Consider the following 23,100-nt stretch of genomic DNA (forward strand, 5'->3'; position numbering starts at 1 on the left):
GGTTGCTTCCGGTTTCTGTACCATACTGCACCCAAAGTCAAGGGAAACAACATCCACCCGAGACAAGCTACAATGGTTACGGCTGGGTATCGGAGGGCTGAGTGGATGCCTCATCCACCAGGAGGTCTTGCAGCCAAAGTGGCTTCAGTGTAAATACACGCCGTCTTTTGTTAATGTTGTGCTCCTGTATAGCCATGTTCTGGCACAATTTAGGAGGGCAGTGGGTCTCCTTTCCTCATACAACTTAATTTTTTGAGACTTAAGCAAAAATTTAAAAATAGGTGTTACTAGAACCATTCAGACCAGAAATCTACATCTATATGGAAGGTTGAATACTGAAGAGGAATAAATAATTCTGTAACACTTCCCCCCACCCCCACCCCCCCCCCCAAAAAAAAAAGTTGCTTGAAAGAATAATTTGTGGCAAAGCTCAGTTTATTTAATGACAGAAATAACTGTAACTTTATACATCTAACACTAAATAAAAACAGCAGAATGTACAGATCAAATTCATTATGTACAGGAATTCACTAGGAATACTTTATAAATGGACACTTCTCATGAACTTTATTAAAAAAAATCAAATTAAATAATATCAACTGCATATTTGCAGTCTGACTTCAAATAGGTTGCAGAAGGGTAGTGAACGTCTTAAGAGCTGAAATCTAAAGAAAAACATAAGGCAACTTCATGCATATGGGAACAGCAAAGCTAAGAGTGATGCCCCCCGTTTACCTCATGCCCTTCTGAAAAGGTAAGGCACACTGTGTTAGGAAAGGGGGTGCCACAACATTCAGCTTTGATGTTCCTGGCTGAGTCTTGTTCAGGAAACAACTTTTTTGCAATTGTTTGTTTGTTTTTAAACGGCAGGCCATCAAGTCAGTTAAAGCATGTTACAGTGGGTAACAAGGTTCTGAAATTCAGATTCATTTCTGTCTCTTCCATAGGTTGGGCAAATAAATAAATGCACCAAAGATTAAACTAAGGTGCTGGTAATATTCTTTTTGTAAGGTAACACACTAAATATACAAATAATGTTCTAGCACTATTTACAGCTATTTTTCCTTGAACATTTCCTCACTTTAGTAACACATCATTAGTTGTAAGATACAAACATTGAAGTAAATTTTAAAGTTTACCTAGTGCTCTTTTAAATCTTCTCCCATCATAACGGCAGTATTTAAGCAGGATGGCTGTCTCCAGATTCTTGACCATACAAAAATTCAAGAGTTATAGCTAGCAGTATTTTTTTTTTTAAAGTATTCATTTTAGTTTTACTCCATTTGGTAATTAGAGAAGAACACAATTGTAAAGGGCTGCAGGATGTACAAATAACTACATTACTTCTCTGCAGGAAGACCTTGACCTTTGAAATAGTCATCTACAGATTAATTCGGATCCAAGGCAGGAACTCAAAACTACATATTGCTTAAAAAATTTTCAACAACTGCTTATCTACATGCTTGCAAAGTATAAAAAGAACAGTCCATTCTGTAGCTTAGTAGACATACTCAAATAGTTAACTAAGATGAAAGGTAGAGATACTAATTCAAATGAGGTGGTTACTTTGTCACAGATTTTGCTTAAATTTTGTTCAGGGGGTCTGTTTCACAGGTAGTACAGAGTTACACGCAGGTAACTTTATTTAGGACGTTTACCCTGCAATATTACAGGCTTTGGGCTCCTTGGATATCTTGCTGCTGTCAAAGTTGGGAAACATTTGATAAAACTAGACTGAGAACAACTTAAAGAATACAGTTCTGATTGCTCATCCGTGTAGCACAGTTCCTCGACAGACATGTTTCTTGCTTAAAAAACACCTGAACAAACAACAATGAAAGAACCCACACCTTGTACAGATTAAGATATGCGCTGTTCATGGTATTGAATCAGAGACGTTTACACTCGGGCCAAGCATGGCTGTGATTCATGCTCACTCGCAGGAAAACCTAGTAAGAATTTTTCCATCTATGTGGCCTAACACCGGGAATTAGCTTGCCCCAGATGTGTTTTCTTACAGCAGCAGTCATAAGGTCTTCTGGAGACTACGGTATTTTGAGAAAAAATTAATTTTTACCCCATACTAAGATTTTCAGAGTTCTCTATCCTGATATTGCTGTGTGTCCCATTTGGGAATTATCAGGGCTCCTCCTTTCAACATGATACAAGACAAGATCAGATCGTAACTAGCTGGATGACTTCAGTATATTTATATTCCCAAAGAAGTGTGCCATTAGACCTTTTTCCTTTGAGAGTTTCTACATCAAACGTAATGCAAAACTAGAAACGTCCATCATTAGATTGCCTGCTTTGGATACATACAACAATGCAGGCGATAGCTTCCTTTATGCAACCAAACATCCTTGAAACAAAACATGGTTGTGCGCAGAGGATGAAGCGTAAGCTCCTCACTCACAAATAAAAAGCAGTTTACTTCTCTAAGCAGGCTCCCTGCAGTGGGCCGTCCTCTGGTCAACATAAATTCACAATCCGTCTCAGAGAACCACTTCCTCAGACTTCAGTGGACCCCTGCCCATTATCTGTAAAACATTTCACAGCGTTTTGCTGAACCTTAGACCTGCCGCCCACCGACCTGGAGTTTAAATCAGTTCTTCAAAACTGGGATTCACTAACTGCCAGTGGTGCATCTACCCAAAGAAAAAAGCCTCACGTCTTCTGTATGTTGCACGAAGCACACGCTGCACGAAGCATTCCAACATCCCCTTGTCTTGGGGAGTAAACAGGCAGAATCCAATACAGGTAATTTGCTCACAAACTCGATGAAATGCACATAAAAACAAAAGGAAAAAAATGCTACCGATAGCTGTGCATTTCTAGTTTTTAGTGCAGCCGCTTTATATTTTTTTTTCCTTTTCATTTTTTAAAAGTTACAGCATGATACTTTTACTCCATGACACAGAAAACATTATTATTCCAACTTTTTTTGTGGTTTTTTTGGGGGTATTTTTTTGTTTTTTTGTTGTGGCTTTTTTTTTTTTTTTTTTTACAGTTATGGCCAGTGCAGAAATCAGCCTTCAAAGCCTTGGCCCACACTGAAGCATCTTAACTTTTTCCCCGTAATGCATGGTGCAGTATTTCATCCCCAAGATATTCAGTACTGGGGATTAACTGTTTGAAAATAGGTATCACTGTAAGCCTCAGATACCCAGTTAAATACTTAGCCCTCAGAGATCGTAAGACCTCACCCTTCTTGCTGTCTCATACGCTATACTCAGTCTGTCTTTGTAACATGGGCCACTTCCACTTCTACAGTTTCAATGGCCTGTGTCACTTCAGCCATTTTCTGTCCTTGCTGTTGCGCCAATACATAATTTACCACCTGCATGATGCTTTGGTCAGAAAGAGTAGAGACTGATGTACATTCCTCAGTAGCTGCAACTGCTTCGATGGCTTCAAGCGTCTCTCCTGTCACTACCACAGTCTCAATCTCACCACCACCAACGCTAATCTCGGTTTCTTGTTCCTGCATGTCTGCTGCTAAAATGCTGATGGCGTGCTCCACCTGTGTCCCCTGGTTATGAAACTGAAGAGTATCTTTTTCCAGCATAATTTTGCAGGGTACGTAGTCCCTGTGAAACTTGGTCATGTGTTTCCGTAGCGTCCGGGCATCTATGTAAGCTTCATTGCACACTGGACAGACGTACGGTCGTTCTCCAGTATGCGTCCTCACGTGACGCTTCAATGAACGTGCATCGGCCCAGGCTACTCCGCAAGTTAGACATTCAAATGGCTTCACACCTGTTCTCAAAGGGAAAGCAAGGAAAAGATGACCGTCAGTGTTCGTAAATATGCACGAGCAATGATGAGAAGTGACAGGGAGAACAGCAGTATAAAAGAACAAAAGAAATACTATAACTTCTTCCATGTAAGGAAGAATGTTTACCATTTCAGTACTACAATATAATGCAAGCAAAATACATTAAATGGTAAGATTTTCCACAAGTGCTCTGCCCAATCTAACATTTTACTTTTAAAAAATTTTTCTTTTCAGAATTCCTTTTAATGCAGTTTCTCCCCTATTTTAAGTGCATATCGCTTAATAAAATTCTAATTATTTTTTGCCGGCGATACCTTTCTGAAACCATGTTTTACTTGATAGAATTTGTCACTTACATTCCTAGTCACACTTTGTTTCTGTAAATCTTACTACACAGGTCTCATCAAACCAGTACTTAACACTAGTTAGCTTAGAACGCCATCTACGGCTTTTTCCCTCCTCCTCCAGACTGCGTGTGTTCAAATACTGCACCCGATGTTTGTATAATCTTATCCTCCCCTACAACGTCTGAGTTCTGTGGTCTGCAGTATCTAACGGGGAGTGTGGGTGGTGACAAACACTGTTTCAATACTGGGTTTTCCAGTTACTGTAGATTTAAGCTAGGTACCTATTAAAGGACACTTTCTCTGTTTAGAAACAAACACAAAATCTCTATGTCAATAGTTAGACAGCTCTTAGATTTATTCATAAGAGCTCTTTAGAAGGAGACATGCTTCAAAAAAGTGGGGTTTGCCCCAAGATAGGAGTATATATAGACTTCCAACATAGCTGGAACAACCAAATACTCAAAAATCAATATCATACTTCACATCTAAAGTAAAAATGCACATACTTTTTTTTTTTAAATTACAAAATGTTTTCATATTTTCCCCAAATATCATATAGTTTACTGCTTGTTATAAATCAAGAAGCTGACTGATTTCCAACAGTGGTCCTTTTTTTAAATTCAGGCCAGTCACTCTCCTGTTTGAAGAATACTTTGTTAGCCATCTGCACTTTTCAAACTGAGGAATGTTTTACTACATCCCATTCTTTGCCAGATACACATCTTTTAAGCACTTCTAAAGCAGTTCCTCTTCCATTAAAGTTCTGAGAAGGACAAATCATCACTGTCCCTGCGTGTGACTACAGTTTTAGAAGACCCCAACAGCCACTTCTGGGAATCACTGGAAGCAAGTTAACAAACCAGGACTAGCATAAAACTAACTGGAGAATCTGCAAGAACTTCTCTGCATCTTGCAACACAGGACATACACAGACTCAAAGAGACAATTACCCCTTTCTCCATAATGTTTTTAGGGGTTGAGGGATGTCATGACTACTTGTTTTCTACATACCTTCATGATTGTTCATGTGTCTCCTATATTCCCGGAGTTGTGTGAATTTTCTTCCGCAATGCTCACAAACTCGTTCCAGATTTTGTTTTGCTCTTCCTTTTTTACCATGTGTGGCTTTCTTTACATGTCTTCTGTACAAAGCTTTCTCATAAAATTCTTTACCACATATATTACACCTAAAATGCGTTAAGCGGGAAATCTATTGAAACCATTATTCTATGCTTATGTTACGCTTTTTAAACCAAAATGCACTTTAATTATAGTAGGCAAAGTTTAATGGGAATACTGTCTCATATGACAAGTAGTTCCATAATGAGAAATAATATTGTTAGAGGACTGAGCTACATTTTCTTTTATTCACAGCCACAAAGCTTCCACTTACCATTCTAGAGAAGTGAGATCACATACAAAGCATTTCTAACTTCATCAATTATATTTATCCTCTTACAACTTCATGTGTATTAGTTCCAGGATTGTGCCAGCAGGTTAACAGTTGGACCACACTATTTGCAGTCACCCGTCCGTCCTCAAGTATTCAAGATCCCAGCCAACATCAAACAATTGGTACTTTAACAGTGGACTAAGCAGTTCCTTGTCGGCTGGCTGTGGATCTGTTTAACCTCATATTCATTAGTACATTTCAGTTGTTAAATGAATTTCCTCTTACCTATAAGGGTCTGTGACAGAATGAGACTTTACATGAGAATACCAGTCTTTCTTCCAACTATAACATTTTCCACAGAACTGACATTGAAATGGCTTCACACCTAAATGCTTATTCATATGCTGCCGAAGATCTCGAGCTTCATAGAAACTCTTTTCACACCTGTAACAGTAAAGGTTTTAGCATCCCATATAAGAAAGATCTTGGTGATCCTGATTTTCAAAGGCACTGGAACCCTCTTCTTTAATGGCAACTGAAGACTTTGACACAATAGGTGTTGTCTTCTCATCAATATCTATATAAAGCACAATCCCTTTCCAAACTAGGGAAAATTAAAAGGAACAGCAGCTTATCTGAAAGTCTGGAATGTAACTTGAGGACCTCTGAAACACCTTTGTCTGTTATGGGTAACTATATTCTTTCTGTTATTTTTATGGGCAATAACCAAAGGCAAACCGACTGGAAGACATCAGAAATTTGTATTATACCATATGAACCTATGAGGATAGTAACAGCTGTTTTTTCCCTTAACCAAAGAGGATTAATTAGTGACACAAAGATAACCGGGAGCTGTTGTTTGTAATGCTCAAATGTATTTTTTTTAGAAATTAAAAACCAAATTCAGACTCCTACAAGAAAGCATCTGAAAGCAGTGATACTCATTCTTTAGCTTGCTGTTTGTATACATCTAAACCCAGGCAAATTCCTAGTTTTCCTTCATTTATACCTTGCCATAGTATGACTATATAAAATTACAAATCACTATCTCCTCTTGGCATGAAAACTACATAGGTCAGTCTAATCAGAGACAGGCTTTCTCCCTTTGAAAGAAATTCTGCTCTTCAGGCATCTTTGCCTGATCATCTGCATCTCTTCCTCATGTAACGTCATATACCTGTATGACTCAAGAAAGGACAGAGGCAGAGAAATGCGAGCAAGCAAAGGTGGAGGATTCACTTTCTACAGCTGATCAACCTCTGGAATGAGGGAATCTCAGAATTCCCAACCTCCAGTGGAATCTGAAAAGAAAAAAGTTTCCATACAGGAACAAAACTTTTAATACTACATTTCGTGAAGAATGGGCATTCTGGAGAAGAAAAAAGCCTTCTTTGCTTTTGAGGAAAAAAAAAGAAAAGAAGGGGAAAAAAAAAAAAAAAGAAGGGGGGAAAAAACAAACAAAAAAAAGGTGATGGTCCCTGAGCCACCCAAACAACCTCCTCCTCCTAGGCTGGAAAAACTGACGGCTCCAGTTCAGATGGGGCTCTCAGGGATCCTGGGTTTGCAGATCCACATCAAAAAGTATCACAAAGACCCCTGAGGGTCTTGATTGGGGTTGGCATTTGGTTCTCTCCCCTCAAGGACTGCATATTTGGCAAAGCCATTAGAGAAGTAAAAACCTCAAGCAATCACCCCCCCTCTGACACTCTCACGCTCTACTACAATTTAATTGAATACCTACTTCACTGGAAAACTTCCACGAACATTTTAGGAAAATAACTCATGTTAAGCTTTGTTCAACCAGGCCAGAAGCTCAAACTCAAGCCTGGCAGGGAGATTTACATACCAAGCCACCAAACTAGAAAACTGAAGTCTGGTTATTGCTTAGTGAAGCTCTCTAAACCATTTGTGACAACATGAATTATATTATTAGTAGAGAACTTCACTGTGGAAGAAACAAGGACCGTGTCTGTTTTGAAGGAGTTGGGGAATCAAAGTATCTTCTCTGTCAAGGTAATCTTTTGCATCCATGACTGTACTGCCTTGAGTAAAAAAATTTTTATTTTTTTAAATATATTAATCCTTCAAAACCAAAATTGCCTTCCCTAGCATGTTTCATTAAACAGTTCTGTCCCTGTTGTGGACCCTATGAACTCTATCCTTTGTATTTCTAAGATGGATATTTTTAGCATTACAAAGCACTAAAAAACATTGCTGACAGAATTAAAGTGAGTTTTCAGCAGTTAGAAAATATTTTTGCTAGTATGCAGCAGCACTACCAGAGATACTTTAAACAATACTTTAGATTAAAGCTTTCATTAAAACCATGAGTTGCATAGAGGCGATCGTATAAATTGTACAACCCCTCTTAATACCGGAGAGAATTTTCCAGAGACTTAATCGACGGTTTGGAAATTAAGCACCATTTGTGCTTTTGCAAAACTTGAAAGGTTCTCCTATAGTCTGCTTGGTCATGGAAAATGTATCCATGTTTTGCTAACGCACTAGGAGACACGCTCTTTCCAGTTACAGAGTTTCTGCTAAGCTAAAGTCCATAATGCAAAGATACTTAAGTGGTCATGTAAGTTTTATAATCAAGTTAACTGCAACAGTCAGTGATTCTTGATTTATGATGTTCCTGCAGAGCTGTTTGCTAAACACAAGTGCGTATTGCAGAGCACACCAGTACATGATATTGTAGACTGTACAGGAAATTTTCAAATTAAACTGAAATCAACTATCACAGTAAAAGAGGGCAAGAACAGGCTGAAGGCCCTTCGCCTCCGACAAGCTTACCACTCTTCTATCTGTCCTACAAGGAAACTTTAAAACCACATAGCTACCGATTACAGCTACAAGCGCAAACGCACTCATTAAAAAACAACTGTGTGAAACTAGAGCTAGGTAACAGTTAAAAATCAAGGTTTTGCTCTCCAATGCATGTATTAGCAAAAGTGCATTTTTCACTCTTACACTTTAAAAGTCTTATTCCAGGCCAGTGAACAGCTTTATCCTACAACAAGGAGCTGCTTTTAATCTTTAAAATTACTAGGATCATTAATGTTAAGAAAAAAAGCCCACCAAAAAAACCCACCAACCAACTTACTGAGTACACTGATATCCACGAACTTCAGGCTTTGGCTGGTGTTTCTTTATGTGTTTACTGAGTCCTGATGCCCTGTGGAAAGATTTTCCACAGATGGAGCAAAGATATTTGGATTCTCCTGACAAAAACAAAACAAAACAAAACATGTTACGAAGCCAGGCCTCCATATCACTGGAGTGCTTTGTGAGAGTGTTTTTTTCTTCTCATATAATTTATCTTAAGTAATCAGAGCAGTGCTAGAAAGAGAAGTTGGTTTAATTACACACAGATGGAATTTTTAAGTGTATTTCATATGTGCTAATGTAATAATACACAGAGGGGGAGCATCAATTATAAATTACTTTATTGCATGTTTTTAAACACAGGTACAACATTGCAGCTACTAATGAGTCACGAAATGTGAACAGCCTAAAAAATTGCCCTCTCGTGTGAAAAAAACCCAATTGCCTGTGTTCATATAATAGGCAACTTCTCCAGCAACGCAGCACTGCTTACAGATTACTTACAACTTGAATTTGTGGAACACCACCTTAAAATAAGAGTTTTCTGTTCCAATTCATCAATTCAGGAGTCCCGAGTACTAATATAAATTCCTTAATTTCTGGAACAAATTGCCTTAACAGAAACAGTCTGTTCCTTTTTATTCCCCCCCCCACTCGGGAAACAAGAAACACAGACAATTTCTACACGTTACAAATCTAAAAACTCTGCTTGTCTTAAATTATTATATTGTCATCTTTCACATGCTAAGATCTTTCAAGATACCAGGTTTTATAAAATGTCAGTATTAGTACAGCAAGTCTTGTAAAACATACATGGAGATTCTCAGAGATTTAACTTTGCAAGTTTTCCTCTGAAAGGGTAGGCTGGAAGCACAAGTGCTCCAGAACATTCCAGCCTGTTGCCTATCTTTGTTGAATTGACATGATACAGGCATAAATACGTACATAAAAACATAGGAACAGACCAACCATGTTTCTCTGTTCTTGTATAGAACATTTGCATAATAACATTAAGCTATGGTAAAATAAGCCCAGAAAATAAATGTAAAATGACTACTTACCTCTATCTCAGCTGCCTGACCAGTAGAAGAAAAAGGAGAAACTACTATTATTTTTTTTTTAAACAGTTCCTTTGACACTGAAGGACAATGTTAAAGTTCAGCAGCATACAATAGCCAACCAAAGTAAAAGGATCCTCTTTCTCATCACTTACCTGTATGAATGCTCATGTGTTCCTGAAGACTTCTTTTTGTGACAAAAGACTTTTCACACAAGTCACACTTGAACTGTTTCTGTACTTCATGGAGAGCTAAGTGCATTTTTAATCCATGCTTATACGTAAAGGTCTTTCCACAAACCTAAAAAAATCCATATCCGGTGGAACAGGACAAATAAAACTCATTATGTAATAGGTGTTTAACTTCAAACACAACAAAACCTCCTGTATTTCTTGGGAACCAGGACAGCCAAGCCTGTGATTTCGCACCAGTGGCAGAACTGGTCCGTTAAAAAAGAATACTCAAGGGAAGACATTCTTCTAGACACGGGAATATGAACTTTCATGATTCAACTTCATTCTAGTTTTCTCAGTCTTGGACTACAAGAGTTTTCATCAGGAATGTTACAGTAGTTTTCCCCATTCTGAAGTGACCTAAATTAACCTAAATTTTAGGACAGAGTGTCAATACTAAAATATCAGGAAAACATTACTAATTTGATTACATAGTAAAAGGACTTTACCTTGCATGCATGTGGTTTTACACCTGTATGTTTGAGCATATGTATTCTGAGAGAATAGAGCTTAGGTAGAGTTCTCCCACATATATCGCATATAAATTCCCGTTTAGTTCTCCCTTTCACCGAAGACACGCCTGTCTCTTCTACACTAGCAGCTGCAGTGCTCACTTCGGTCTTCCGAGTGTGCCGGACAAGATGGGCTCGCAGGGAGGCACCATACTGGAATTCTTTTTTACACAACTGGGAAAGAAAATATTACAACTTTACTTTGCATTTAATACTTCAGAAATATTTCAAAAAAAAGGTAATCAAAGGTTTTAAGTATAGCAATATGATTAGCTAGGTCTATAACCTGACTCCAGGAGGTGTTTTATCTCAGGTCAATTAATAGTTGTAAATTTTGAATTTTGTGGCTACTGACAGAACCACTGATCACTTCCCAATGAGGCTAACTTCCAGGCTAATCTAAACACAGTCACAAATTTACTAGTAAGGTTAAAAGTAAAGCCCACGCCAGCACTGTCTTGAGCAGCAAGCGTACTTCCATGTCACATGGTGCTGTCAGGCCATGTGGTTGCACCACATTTTACCCCACCCCATCCAGATCAGGGCTGCATCCGTCTCTGAAATCCGTGAGGAAAATAAATACATGTACGAAAAAAGGCAAGAAAAATAATTACTAATGTCATTACTGTATGAATTTTCATAAAGAGGGAGGTTTACAGACAAAAAACCCCCAACTTACTGGGCATTTATAATCTTTAGATCTTTCATGTTTCAGTGTGTGCATTATAAGTGCATAGCGCCGCTGGAACACCATTCCACACTCAGTGCATTTGTGCTGAGCTTCTACTTCATTGTTTTCCGTGGTCTCTCTTTTGGGCTGTTTCATTTTTTTCCCTCTTTGTACCAGCTTCATGGCAACCTAAGTTGGAAAAACATAACCCTTGAATGAACTTTACTACATTGTAGTTCATACGTCCTCTGCAAGTTAGTACTAAAAGCTGATGTTTCTGTGTGTTACTATAATACCACCTAATTTTGCTCAGTTTACTTAGCTGCTAGAAAGTTACCCCCTTTCAGTTCACTGCAAAGCTACAGATCTCATGGTGGGTGAAAAACTGGTCTTGTATTAAAACCACAAACTGATTATAATTATAGGAAGACAACGACTTACCAGTTCAGAGACAACTAACTGTTCAGCCCTGAGTAACTGCCTAAGTGAGAGCTAAGGGATAGTTACAGAGGAAACACATAGTACAGTCAGTCACAACTTCTATCAAATGTTTCCAACCCTTTCCTCAACTCCAACTTCCCTTTTCAGGATTTAGATTTGCTTTACTACAAAAGTCATCAGATTAATTAATTTTTACCAGCCAGCAAAAATTGAGTTATTAATAACCTGTAAAAAAAAATTTACTGTATTTAAGCAAAGTTCTTTCTGGTTAAGAGCATTCCAGCTTTACTAGTGTTTTTTTTTTGTTAGGCACTAGTGTTTTCTTGTTAGGCAGTATTGGCAGTGCTACCTGCAGCTCATAATTTCATTTTCCTTTGTAGAAACTTGCTGTCAAGTTCCTTAAAAGCCAAATTTTAAGTGAACAGGCTGAAATTTCCTGTATCAGGTATCTCCCCTGCAAGTTTCTGAGAATAAGACAAGGGAAAAAAGCACAGGCATCCCCATTTCTTCTTCCTGTTCTCTCAACAAGTAAAGTATCTAACAGTTTTTGTAAACATGCTAGCCCTTCCATGTCTCTCAAAACCAAACTGAAACAACACATGGACAACATTTTAATTTTTTTTTTAAATTTTGCTGTTGCTCTGAAAACTTATGCAAACTCGACTAAACTGTGAAGCCACAAAAATAATTTTGTTCAGTAGATGATTAGTAAGAGCTTGGAAAATAATCCCTTCATACAAAGCACACTTCATCCCCAACATCTCCATGCCAACTGCAATTACTTAATTCAAAAGTCAGCAGCATTTTTCCTGTAGCCTCTCTTTCTTATTATTCTTCCAGCATCAAAACTGGGAACTCAGGAAGGAGTATCTCCTTCCCAATCCTTATACGACATCTAGTGCCGTGGGGGGGAGGTTGAGGGATGCATGAGACAAAAATGCCAAAAGCTATGAAATGAATTAGGAAAGCAGAAACCTATTCCTGAGTCCAATTCTGAGCAATTATCTAAACCAATTTCTTTTTTTCCACAGGTGGCCACTGTCTGTAGACCTCATCTGTAAAAGGGCCAGATTTAAAAACTGCAAAGTAAGTTAACAGGAGCTGTTCCTGAAGGTAGATATTCCCCCCGCCAAAAGAGAACAAAAACTTGTCATTCTCCAACCATCATAAATGGGTTGCTCAAATATTTTGATTGTGCTAGCTTTAACATCTGGGCTTTAAGTTGTCCATCTGTAAAAGGAGACTAACACTACAGTTTCTACCTACAAGGGTGATGTAATGATAACAAATTATCCCCCCGCGTGTGGAACTGGTGGCTCTAGTATGTAAATGTCTCACAGAACACCTCTGGAAATTAACAGTTCTTCGTAAGATTTAGCCAACGTGCAATGAGTAAGGCAAATTGTACACTGTCACAAAAACAAATGTATTAACGCGCAGTGAGGTGAATGTCAGCTATCCATAGGCACTAAAAGAGGAAAGGCTCCTGAAGGGGAAAGAGTAAGAAGATCATTTCATTAAAAAAAAAAAAAAAAAAATTGAAAAAACTAGTTCAATTACTAAACATTTCATATGTCCCAGTGCTAGAGTTTTTAATACCAGTGCTCTTTGAACCCTTTTTTTTTTTTATCTGACACCAATCTGAAGGTAGCAGGACTGCACTATTGTGACATGACTACGTCTTAAGATCTACATAGGATGTCAAATTTTTCATCCCCAATGCTGTTTTCAAGTCTTAACAAATATAGGGTCTCACTTCTCTAATAGATAAATACATTTGTCTATGACTGACATACACACATGCTAGTTAAGAATTAAATTCCCAGATCATTAAGAATTTTAGGGAGGAGATACACCTTCTGTCCAACCCTAAGAAGCTGTGAGAAGATGCTCAAGCTGGGCTAAGGTCACTGAGCATTCTAAAGATCTTCAGTATGGAAGGAATTTTGACACCAATGGTTTTTAGTTTGTGGGTTGGGTTTTTTTGCACAACTGTCACATCTTAGAAGTTACTTTGGTTTGCAGTAATGTTAATTGCTCAAAAAAGAAAAACATTTCCCAGACAGTGCTTGGAATCGGGAAACAGTCTTTTCAGATTGGTCTCGAAACACCGGACGATTACTGACAACAGGCCTAAAGACAGATAGAATACCTGCTGTATTGCAGATTTAGGATTTGTCTTCCTATTTTGCAGTTTTTTTTCAATTCCTTTATGCAATCTGATATATCCCCCTTCACTAACAGAACGCTGGCGGAGCTTGCTTTTGTAAGTATCATCTTGGCTGGAAGCTAGGCTTTCCGGTTGTGAAACTGAAATGCTCTGTTCTTTACTTTGCCTGCCACGTTTTTGCTTGAGTGTTTCTGAGGAGTCTTCAGAAGCAGCGTCCACATTTGCTTTACCACTTTCATTTTGACCTGTCTCAATTTCCGTTTGACTTTGTGTGTCCATGGCTTCCACAGCCGATGGCTCAGCCTCTACGACAGACATGGTGCTATTTGAAATGCTCTCCAGCAGCTGCATCTTGACGTAGTTTTCGGTTGTTTCACACTGCTCCACAGGCTTCGAAAGATCATCCGGAGCAGCCTCTGCAGGCTCTGGGGGCAAGAGGTCAGGCTGGGGTGCTGCTGCCTCCTCTGTCCCAGCAGAGGAAGGAGCTCCATTCACAGCTACTGGCACATCACTGGCTGCGAGCTCAGGTTGCTCAGCACCGTCCACGGGCTGCGTCTCAACTTCAGTCTGCTCTGCCAAATTTTGTGTTGACTCTACTGTTTGAATATCTCCCTTTTGGTACACTGTAATTTGTTTCTCTTCCATCTGTTTGTGCACGTTTTCACAGATTTCGAGGACCTCTGACATGAAGAGATGCCGGGCGAGCATGGCCACTTCTGCCATACTACAGAAGTCAAAAGTTAATTCTGAAGTATAAGCAAATTCCAATAGAGGCAGGAAACTGGACTTGCAGAACCCTACCAGGAATAGAACAAGAGATTAGAGCAAACACTGATGACCCCGAATTACACCAAAATATCCCATGATGGATACAACAGTTCACCTTTGATATGGTTAAGTCTGAAATTTAGAGCGAAACACACTTGCAAGTAACATTGAAGCCCCTCAACTGGGACTCAATTGTCATTTACACAAAAGCATCCTCCTTGTGTATTTTCTACGTGGAAGTAAGCTCAGGCAACTGTTCCAATAAGTAAGTAGAACTGAGGTAGTTTCACAATAAAATTCTTTAGAAGAATGTTTCAAGATGCTGGGAGAGCCACAATATTTTTCAAGGAGCTTAACCCTAATTTAACCAAAGTCTTTCTGGACCTGCTACATTCAGAAAGTAGTCAGGACTTAAGTAACAACTGACGTGGCAGAAAAATAAGACAGGAAAGTGGCTAATGAAAAAAATTAAGATACGGATATATAGATAGAAATGCTTAAAAATAAGCATTTGGTATAATTTTCCATAGTTCTGTAAATCATAAATCAAATATTTAACTTGGGGGACCTTCTGGACCATCATACTAGCAATCTATTGTTCATGCATGTCTATTGTTCATGCACAGACAGACACAGTTAAGAACTAATGAGAAAGCAACGCAGTAGGCATATGTTCTGTACGGTATTCTTCATCACTACAAAGCTGTTTTTAGAACATTTATTTTACGACCGTCTCTTATCTTTAAGGTACCAAAAGGTTTGAGAAATAAGCAGAAACATGTATAACAGTGTTTCACAGACATAAGACACAATTTAGTATTTGTTCAGCTAAACAGCTCTCTGAGAAGCTAAGTCAACATCCCCTTTTGATGAATTCAAGCATTTGATTATGTTCCCTTTTTTAATGTTTGTGACTAATACAAGGAGAAAACACACCTAAGCAAGGTAAAAACCAATCCAAAGCTTCTCAGAAATTTTAAGATGAAATCCCATAGTCCATTCAATACGGAAGATCAGATTATGCAAAACCAGAGAGATCACTTTAGCATTAAAATTCACACAAAATACTTTTAGATTAAAAGATAGAAAAAAGCAAGATAAAATATTTGGTTGTCTTGAACACTGAAAAAAGACAGAATCAAATACTGTACACCTTACTTAGGATATTATGATTTCTAGCTTTGAAACCCACAACAATTCACCTGACAGATCCACTACAGCTTCATGACTAGACACAGCTCCCTTTTCAATGAAGAGCTCTCGGAAGTACTCGCTGTTGGCTGCCAAGACAGATTTGTGAGCTTTGTACTCCTCTCCTTCAATCAGCAGAGTCACATCACAGAACTGATTGGAAAGCCTCTGCTGATTCAGTTGGTTTAAGACTGACAGACAATGTTTGGAAGATGACTGCTTCACAAGGCCCTTACTGTCAACCTGTCATAAACAACATTATGAGAACTTCATTACATTTAGACTGTGCCTTTATAAGCATTCGCACTGAAACACAGAAAAGAATTATTTTCTGCAACCGTACAATCAGTTCAAACCTGTATCATATACAGCTTAACTTTACTATTGTTTTCTTTCTTTAAATGCATCAAGTTTCACCCTCCCTCCACAGTTAAAACAGACAGCTGGAAAAATGGGAAGACACGGATATTCAAACAGTTCTTTGACCGTATTTTTCAATGCTACAGTCTGAAACGGTTTCTAGATTCAAAAGTCTTTACATGCATATGAGCCCCCAGTTATCAACAAGAATTTTATATATAAATATAGCATCATTTATTAAGGAACAGATATAGATTCCATGAGAATCTTGTATGTGATTGCTTTATTACTTATACTTTTGCCATTCATTTTCCCTTGGGTCCTATATTCATAAATAGGAGTTGGGGTGATTTTATTTTCCAAAGATGACGTATTATGATTAATTTTATGTCATATATACCAGTAACCCATTTGCACATATTGAATACCTTTGGCAAAATTCTGTAATAATAAGACGACCTAGATTATCACAACAAGGGAAAATAAGTATGTGACTAAGAATGCATTTACAAACGTCTTAAATACATTCAGATGTAAACAATGGTACTCACAAATACAAGCTCATGCTTCGCTATTGGCTTCTTCTTCACAGGCTTTGGGGATGCAGCTGGGATTGATGCCGTATTACTCAATTCATCATCTGTTTCATTACTGTCTTCATGAGATTTTGCATCCAGTCCTAGTTCCTCCAGCATTTCAGAAGGATCTGACAGAGATCTAGAGCGATCTAGCTTTTCCTGGCACTTGCTGCATTCTTTAATGTAATCTTTAACCTGCTTAAGAATACCTAAGAAAAATTAATGGAGCTTAATTAGGTTTCTAATCTTCATTCAATTTACCTCAAACACGTAATTAAATATGTAGGTGATCAGCAAAACAATATTACACACTTACTGAGAAAAATGAAGTCAAGTCACCTACACTTTCCTTCTCTGACTTCTTTTTACCCGTTCTGCTTCGCTCACACCATTGTATGATATTGTATGTTACTACTGTAATGCATTGTTCATTTGAGATTGAACATTTAGATCATCATTATATCAAGCAGACCCTCCCTAGAAAGATTTTTAAGGCTAGAAAAAAATATTTGTATTTATACATTCACCCTAAGAATCCCAAGACAATGACAGCTGTAATCTAGCCCTGAATTTAGCCCACACAAGTGGATCTCAGCTTGTCCTTACTGAAGGGGACAAGAATTGGAAGGCTCACCTAAGGGCTTTTGCAAAATCGGGACCAACTGCGTTATATGCAATGATGCTGATATGTATTATTAACACCTATTTAAATCAATTGCTTATGATTTTGGGATTTAAAGAAATTAATTTTTCACCAGTACTTTAAGCGGTGTAACTAAATAATTTTAAATACTCAATAGTTCCTAAGCTCAGGGTCCTCTTCTAGGTACCAAGGCATTTTCGGTGTATGGCTTTCAACCCAAATTCATTTTCTTCACTAGGACAATATAGAAGCATACATAACAACAGCCGTGTCTCTATAGTTCAAAATATCTAGCACAGCTCAAAAACTTCGCTGACACAGAGTTAGACTTGCACTGCTCACACCTTTTCAGAGCGTGAGATGCACTATCGTTACATACGTATCTCTGTAAGGATCAGGAAAAACACAGACTTCAGACAACCCAAGACATTCATGCCCATTTCAAACATTTTTACATTTCCTTGATTTCATCTAAAACCAGGGCTAGTTCTCAGGACAGGAGGTCTCTGGTCTTCAAATCACATATCTAACACCCTTCCTGGCCACTGGGCCATACTCCAGCCCATTGCTTCCCGGTTACAGAGCAGACAGACACAGCAGACTGGCACCCGTCTCAGGATGATGACTGGGTCAAAGCTGCTGTCCACCAGCAGCAGAAGAGTATTATAACGGCAGGGGAAACCAATGTTTTAAAGGAGACACAGATAAGAAGCATAACGCTTGAACTGAAAGCAGGGAATGAATTTTAGTATTCTCAGTGCAAGAGAAATAAGAGAATATAGGTTGTGCAAATAAAGGTAACCAATAAGATCAAAAGATGCAGAATACAGAATGCCCTCTTCTGACGAACAGAAGATACACTGAGGTCCATTAAGGAAGCTTCCAGCCTAAGATGGCACTAGATACTAGAACAGCCCAACACTGGGCAGACGATGAGAACCCAGATAAAGGCAAGGAGACCACCATCCAAAATGGATGTAGCAACTTTGAGACACCAAATCCTTTTTCACATCGAAGATCTTCAGGTCAATGAGGTCTGGACTGGAAGGATGGGCTGCAGCTGGAGCCAAAAGCTTCCAAATTAACATAGGGAAAACTAAAGCTGAAATGACAGACTTGCTGACTGATGGATGAAAAAAAGCAGAACAAGAGAAGCAGTACAAACAGAAACTGGGCCCTGGGCAACTGAAAAGCAGGATATTTGTTTAATGGATACATCAGACTAAAGGCAGAACACCAGATCCAAAGGGAACGCAGATATCAAGTCATTGGCTCAGCCAAAAGAAGGCCCCGCTTGGGAATTATTGATGTTCAAGCACTACTGTTTCTAATGGCTATAACATCACTCAGGACCCACCTGAGAATTCGTTTGGTCTTTTCGGCTTCTCATTGGAAGAAAGAGACAAATACAACGAGTGCAAGGACTACGAACCATCACCGGCAGCTTTACTATTTAAATGTGAACACCATCCACATGCTAGTTGGAAAAGGTATTACGAGGTCAAAAGCTGAACGAGGTCACGTGGAATGGATTATCGCCCTATACAAGGTGTACAAGTTGAGAAATCGCTACCTTAAGCGGGCTGCATGCGACACTTGAATGAGGACAGCCACGCGCTGTGTTTCCGTATATTCAAACTACCACTACTGAGTAAGAAGCCACAGGACAATCTGCTGACCAAGGTGCAGCTCGCACAGCGAAGCCTGCCTCTCAAGCAGTGACCCACAGTCGCAGCCTACAGACTGTGCGCTTTGAGACGCGGGGTGTTTAAAGGCACCCGTCAGTCAGTAAGCCACGGTCCCCTCCCGCTTCCTCCGGGGGGGGGTACGCAGCCATCCTCCTCGTAAACCCGGGCCACCGACCCAGCGCCGCGGGGGCTGTAACCCCGGCTCTGCCGGCCGCCTTCTCCCCCTCCCCGGCGCGGCCTCCCCTGCTGACCGGCCGCCCCCCCGCTCACCTCGCCACCAGTACTTCTGCGAGAGCCCCTGCCAGGTCTGCAGGCGGGTGCGGTGGGCGCCGTCGGGCGCCAGGTGGGCGGCGCGGATGAGGCGGGCGCGGCGCTCGGCCTGCAGCACCACCTCGAGCTCGGCGAAGCGCTGCTGGTCCCGCTGCCGCCGCTGGTAGTAGAGGGTGCCGCCGCGCACCACGTAGCAGGCGGCAGCCTTGCGGATCTTCCGCTTGGCGTTGCCCTCCGTCCCCGGCGCGTAGGGCTCCCGCTCGTTGGTCAGGTAGCGCAGGATGGCCAGGTAGCTCTCCTCGCTGGACATGGCGGGGCCGGGGGAGAGGGGCGGCAGGAGGAGGAGGAGGAGGAGGAGGAGGACGGGGGGAACGAAGGGGCGGCCTCCGCGCGGCTCCCCCGCGCCCCCAGAGCCACGCCGGGCTTCCCCCCTCGCCGCCGGTCAAGGGCAGGGTGCCGGGCGCGCCGCTCTCGGAGGGAGGGTGGAGGGGCAGGAGGGTCGGGCTCTCGCCCCCGGGGCGGAGGCGGGCTGCGGGGCAGCGTCTCCGTGCGGGACGGGGCCCGCCCGGGCCGGTCACATGCGGCGGGCCGTGGGGGGAGAGGCGCCCCGGCCCTCGCCGGGGGGTCCGTGGGGCTGCGGAGGCGCCTCCCGGGGCAAGGAGAGCATGCGCTGCCGAGGGAAGTAGGATCGGGGCCCCCCGCGCCTCCGCCGGCCCCTCGCCCAGGCGCGGGGAAGCCGGAGAGCGCGGCCCGCGGGCGGCGGGTCCGGCGGGAGCCAGGCCCGGGGGGGGAACTGGAGTTTCGCAGCCAGCGGCGGCGGGTGGGAGGGAGAAGCTCGGGCAGCAGCAGCAACGGAAAGACAAAATGGCTGCTGCACAAGAGGAAGTGAGGTCAGAAGCCCGCGCAACATGGAAGGGGGCGGGAGGAGGGGCGTGTGCTCCGGGAAGGCGCAGCTCGCAGGGAGAACAAAGGCGCCATCTTGGAACCGGGCAACGGAGAGGCCGGGCGGAAGGCTGGGGACGGCCATCTTAGAGCCGGGCAAAGCCTGTGAGGGCGGGCGCGGCCACGGCGCTGGGAGGAGGGGACGCTCCTAAATAAATACCTTTATAGCCCTACCTCCGAAACGAGCAGCCTCCGCTTCAAAATTGCCTCGGGGGTAGGAGCTACGAGAAAATTGGAAGCGTGATTTCATGTTGCAGTGTGGGTATACCTATCAGGAGCAGCACAGCCGGCGACAGCTGCACCAGCACGGGCAGGGTGGCACGGCGGCTACGTCTCGGTGTGTTGAGTGTGCTCTTTTTTATTTGTGAAAGGAAAGGAAGAAAATCTTTTGAACTTCAACTGCTGGTTTTCCTTGTCCGAGTTCCGACCTGATACTGTTTTACACTCCTAACAGAGACGTGAAACACAGGAGCCGCAGGATGCCCGCGGCCAGGCAGGAGCCTAGCCAGCAGCAACCCTTCCCCTGTGCTTACTGCTTGCAAGATGGCATCTGGAGTACTGTGATCGCCCCCGAATACAAAGATACTGACTGGATGGAGCGAGTCTGGCAGAAGGCCGCGAAGATGGTCAGGGAGCAGAGCGTGAGGGACAAGGCGAGGCCGAGAGGCTTTTTCAGCCTTAAAAAGGGAAGGCTTTGTGAGGACCTTGCTGCTGCCCACAGCTACCTCACTGGAGGATACAAAGATGGAGGCAAACACTTCTCAGAGTTGCATAGCAATAGGCAACAGGCACAGGTTAGAACACAGGAAATTCTAGTTATATATAAGGATTTTCTTATCTTTTTTATAAACTATGGTGGTGGTCAAATACTAGAACAGGTTGCGGAACATCTGTCTTCAGAGTTGTTCAAGACTCAGCTGGATACAGCCCTGAGCAACCTGATTTAAATAGACATGCTTTGAGGAAGGGGTTGGACTAGATGATCTCCGGAGACCCTTTTCAACCTAAATTATTCCGTGGATCTATGAAAAATTTAAGTATTCCATTTTTAGTGATAAATACTTAATAGGGAATCAATTACATTGCATTAGATAAACCCAAGGACTTTATTTCTGTGTTAGTTCATTGCATTGTATCTATGTTTGAGCTGAATAATGTGCAGTTATACCAGGTTAACACCCTGCTCTGAACAGCCTGCCTCGCTCACTTGAAGCATAGCTTGCGAGAGGAGTAACCTGATGGGCTGTTATTCTTTACTCCATCTCACCGTATCAGTCAGAACTCATGAATAAACAGCAAGGATGAGTAATCTTAAAGCATTTCTACAGTAACAGCAGGCAGCCAAAGCCTGCAAGCTTCAAAGCATTAATATTGACTTACTAATTAGTCATATCTGGTAATCAATTCCTATATATCATTAATGGTATTTCAAGCAGATTGTAAAAGTGCATCTTCACTTTCAGCTTTCTAGCTGAAAACTTTCACAAACACACACGCAGTGTACCAGGTGCGTTATACAAGACAGTGATATAAGGATTTTATATAGCTGTCACTAGCATAGGTAACTTTCAGTGGTGTTTTCAGCCTTTAGTTTTAAATGATTAAAAATTCCTTTATAACAACAAGCAGTTTTCCTTCTTGTTTACTCTCCAGTTTCTGGCTCCTTCACTTTCAAGTGTGTTAACCAGTTTAAAAGTCTTCAATTTAATTCTAAACACGAGTAGCTCCTGTGCTTTTTTTTTTTTTTAACAGCAAAAAGTGTAATTGTTTGGAAGATAATGGTGGAAATTCCACTAATGTAATGAAGCTAGACCTATTTTAAATGGGTTGCAACCTTCATCCAGACCTGTATCTATTTTATTAAGAAACCCAAAACAAATTATAACTCAAAATACAACCCATAACCCGAAGTGCCCATTACAGCCATTGTGTTTTTAAAGCCCAGAAGAACTGCAGGAAGCAAATCTATGAAAAGACAGCTGCTTTCTTGACTAGCATAGTAAGATAACAAAGTTAATGGCCATTAAGATGTGGCATCAATAAATTGAGAAGTATCTGATCCAGAAAATAGAGAAGGTTCTTTTTCTCCTATGCTTCTAATAAGTCAGAGGACATTGCTTTGCCAAGGCTATTACTGTCCATCAAAACTTCAGCAAAGTTTGGGCGCGCTGTCTACATACTGTAATTACTGAAATAGGTAGATATATATACTTCACATGAAGAATTTATCAAATGGCCACTCCCTCTAGAGGTTGGAGGGTGGAGAATTACTAAGGGAACCCCTATATGCATTCTGGAAGTTAAATATGAACCTAAATGGGCTTGAAGTAAATGTATACCATCAGCTGCATTTGAAGCTCATTCAACCTGTTACCAGTGTTGCAAGTGCTGCTAATTAGATCATAATTGCTGAAGAACGGCCATACTGGGTCAAGAAACCCATTTGGCTTAGTGAGTGAGCACAAGGCACGACCTTCACAGCCATTCTTTTCCTGACGACAGCTTCCAGCAATCCATGTTTTTTTTACTTCCTGACCCAGGAGTTGCATCTGAACCTTTGCGTGTAACAGCCATCTGGTCTGTCAAACCATCCATTCCCTTTTTTCAACCAATTTCTCCTTTTATCCTCTATAACATCTTGCTATGTGCGTTCCACAACGCAAGAAGTGCATTAGCCTTTTTAAGTCACTTACGGCACCGCTTCACAGTTCACTGCTTTAGTTTGCACCTCTGAACTTAGAAACCTTTTTATGCCATTTGACATAGATGCAGAGTAAACTCGTACTCATGTACTGTTTTGTCCTTCAGGCAAGAACAGCTTCTCAAACATCAGCTCCATCTTCCCTGCCACCTGGGTCATTCATTAAAGACTTATGAAGTGTGTGCTATACAGGAGACTGTCTAACAAACCAAATGTTTCGTGGCAAGATGTTTTTCGGTCTGCAAAAGC

The 23,100-nt window shown here is 41.1% G+C and overlaps 1 protein-coding gene and 1 long non-coding RNA gene across 2 annotated transcripts; one reads left to right on the forward strand and one right to left on the reverse strand.

Moving 5' to 3' along the window:
* Positions 1 to 417: 417 nt before the first annotated feature.
* Positions 418 to 20,055, reverse strand: ZBTB11 (zinc finger and BTB domain containing 11). The gene is made up of 11 exons (XM_076350190.1): positions 19,209 to 20,055; positions 16,581 to 16,816; positions 15,681 to 15,912; positions 13,693 to 14,507; positions 11,109 to 11,288; positions 10,367 to 10,603; positions 9,840 to 9,984; positions 8,625 to 8,742; positions 5,804 to 5,962; positions 5,137 to 5,312; positions 418 to 3,759 (listed from the first exon to the last, which is right to left on the reverse strand). Exons 1-11 carry the CDS (start codon positions 19,516 to 19,518, stop codon positions 3,233 to 3,235), a joined length of 3,135 nt encoding a protein of 1,044 aa, XP_076206305.1. The 5' UTR covers positions 19,519 to 20,055; the 3' UTR covers positions 418 to 3,232.
* On the forward strand, positions 19,415 to 21,775 carry LOC143166117 (uncharacterized). Its single transcript, XR_012996367.1, has 2 exons — positions 19,415 to 19,497; positions 20,605 to 21,775. It is a non-coding gene; the product is annotated as an uncharacterized LOC143166117 (long non-coding RNA).
* Positions 21,776 to 23,100: the final 1,325 nt, after the last annotated feature.

This window comes from Aptenodytes patagonicus, chromosome 1 (genome assembly GCF_965638725.1).
Source record: "Aptenodytes patagonicus chromosome 1, bAptPat1.pri.cur, whole genome shotgun sequence".
In the NCBI taxonomy this organism is placed as follows: domain Eukaryota; kingdom Metazoa; phylum Chordata; class Aves; order Sphenisciformes; family Spheniscidae; genus Aptenodytes; species Aptenodytes patagonicus.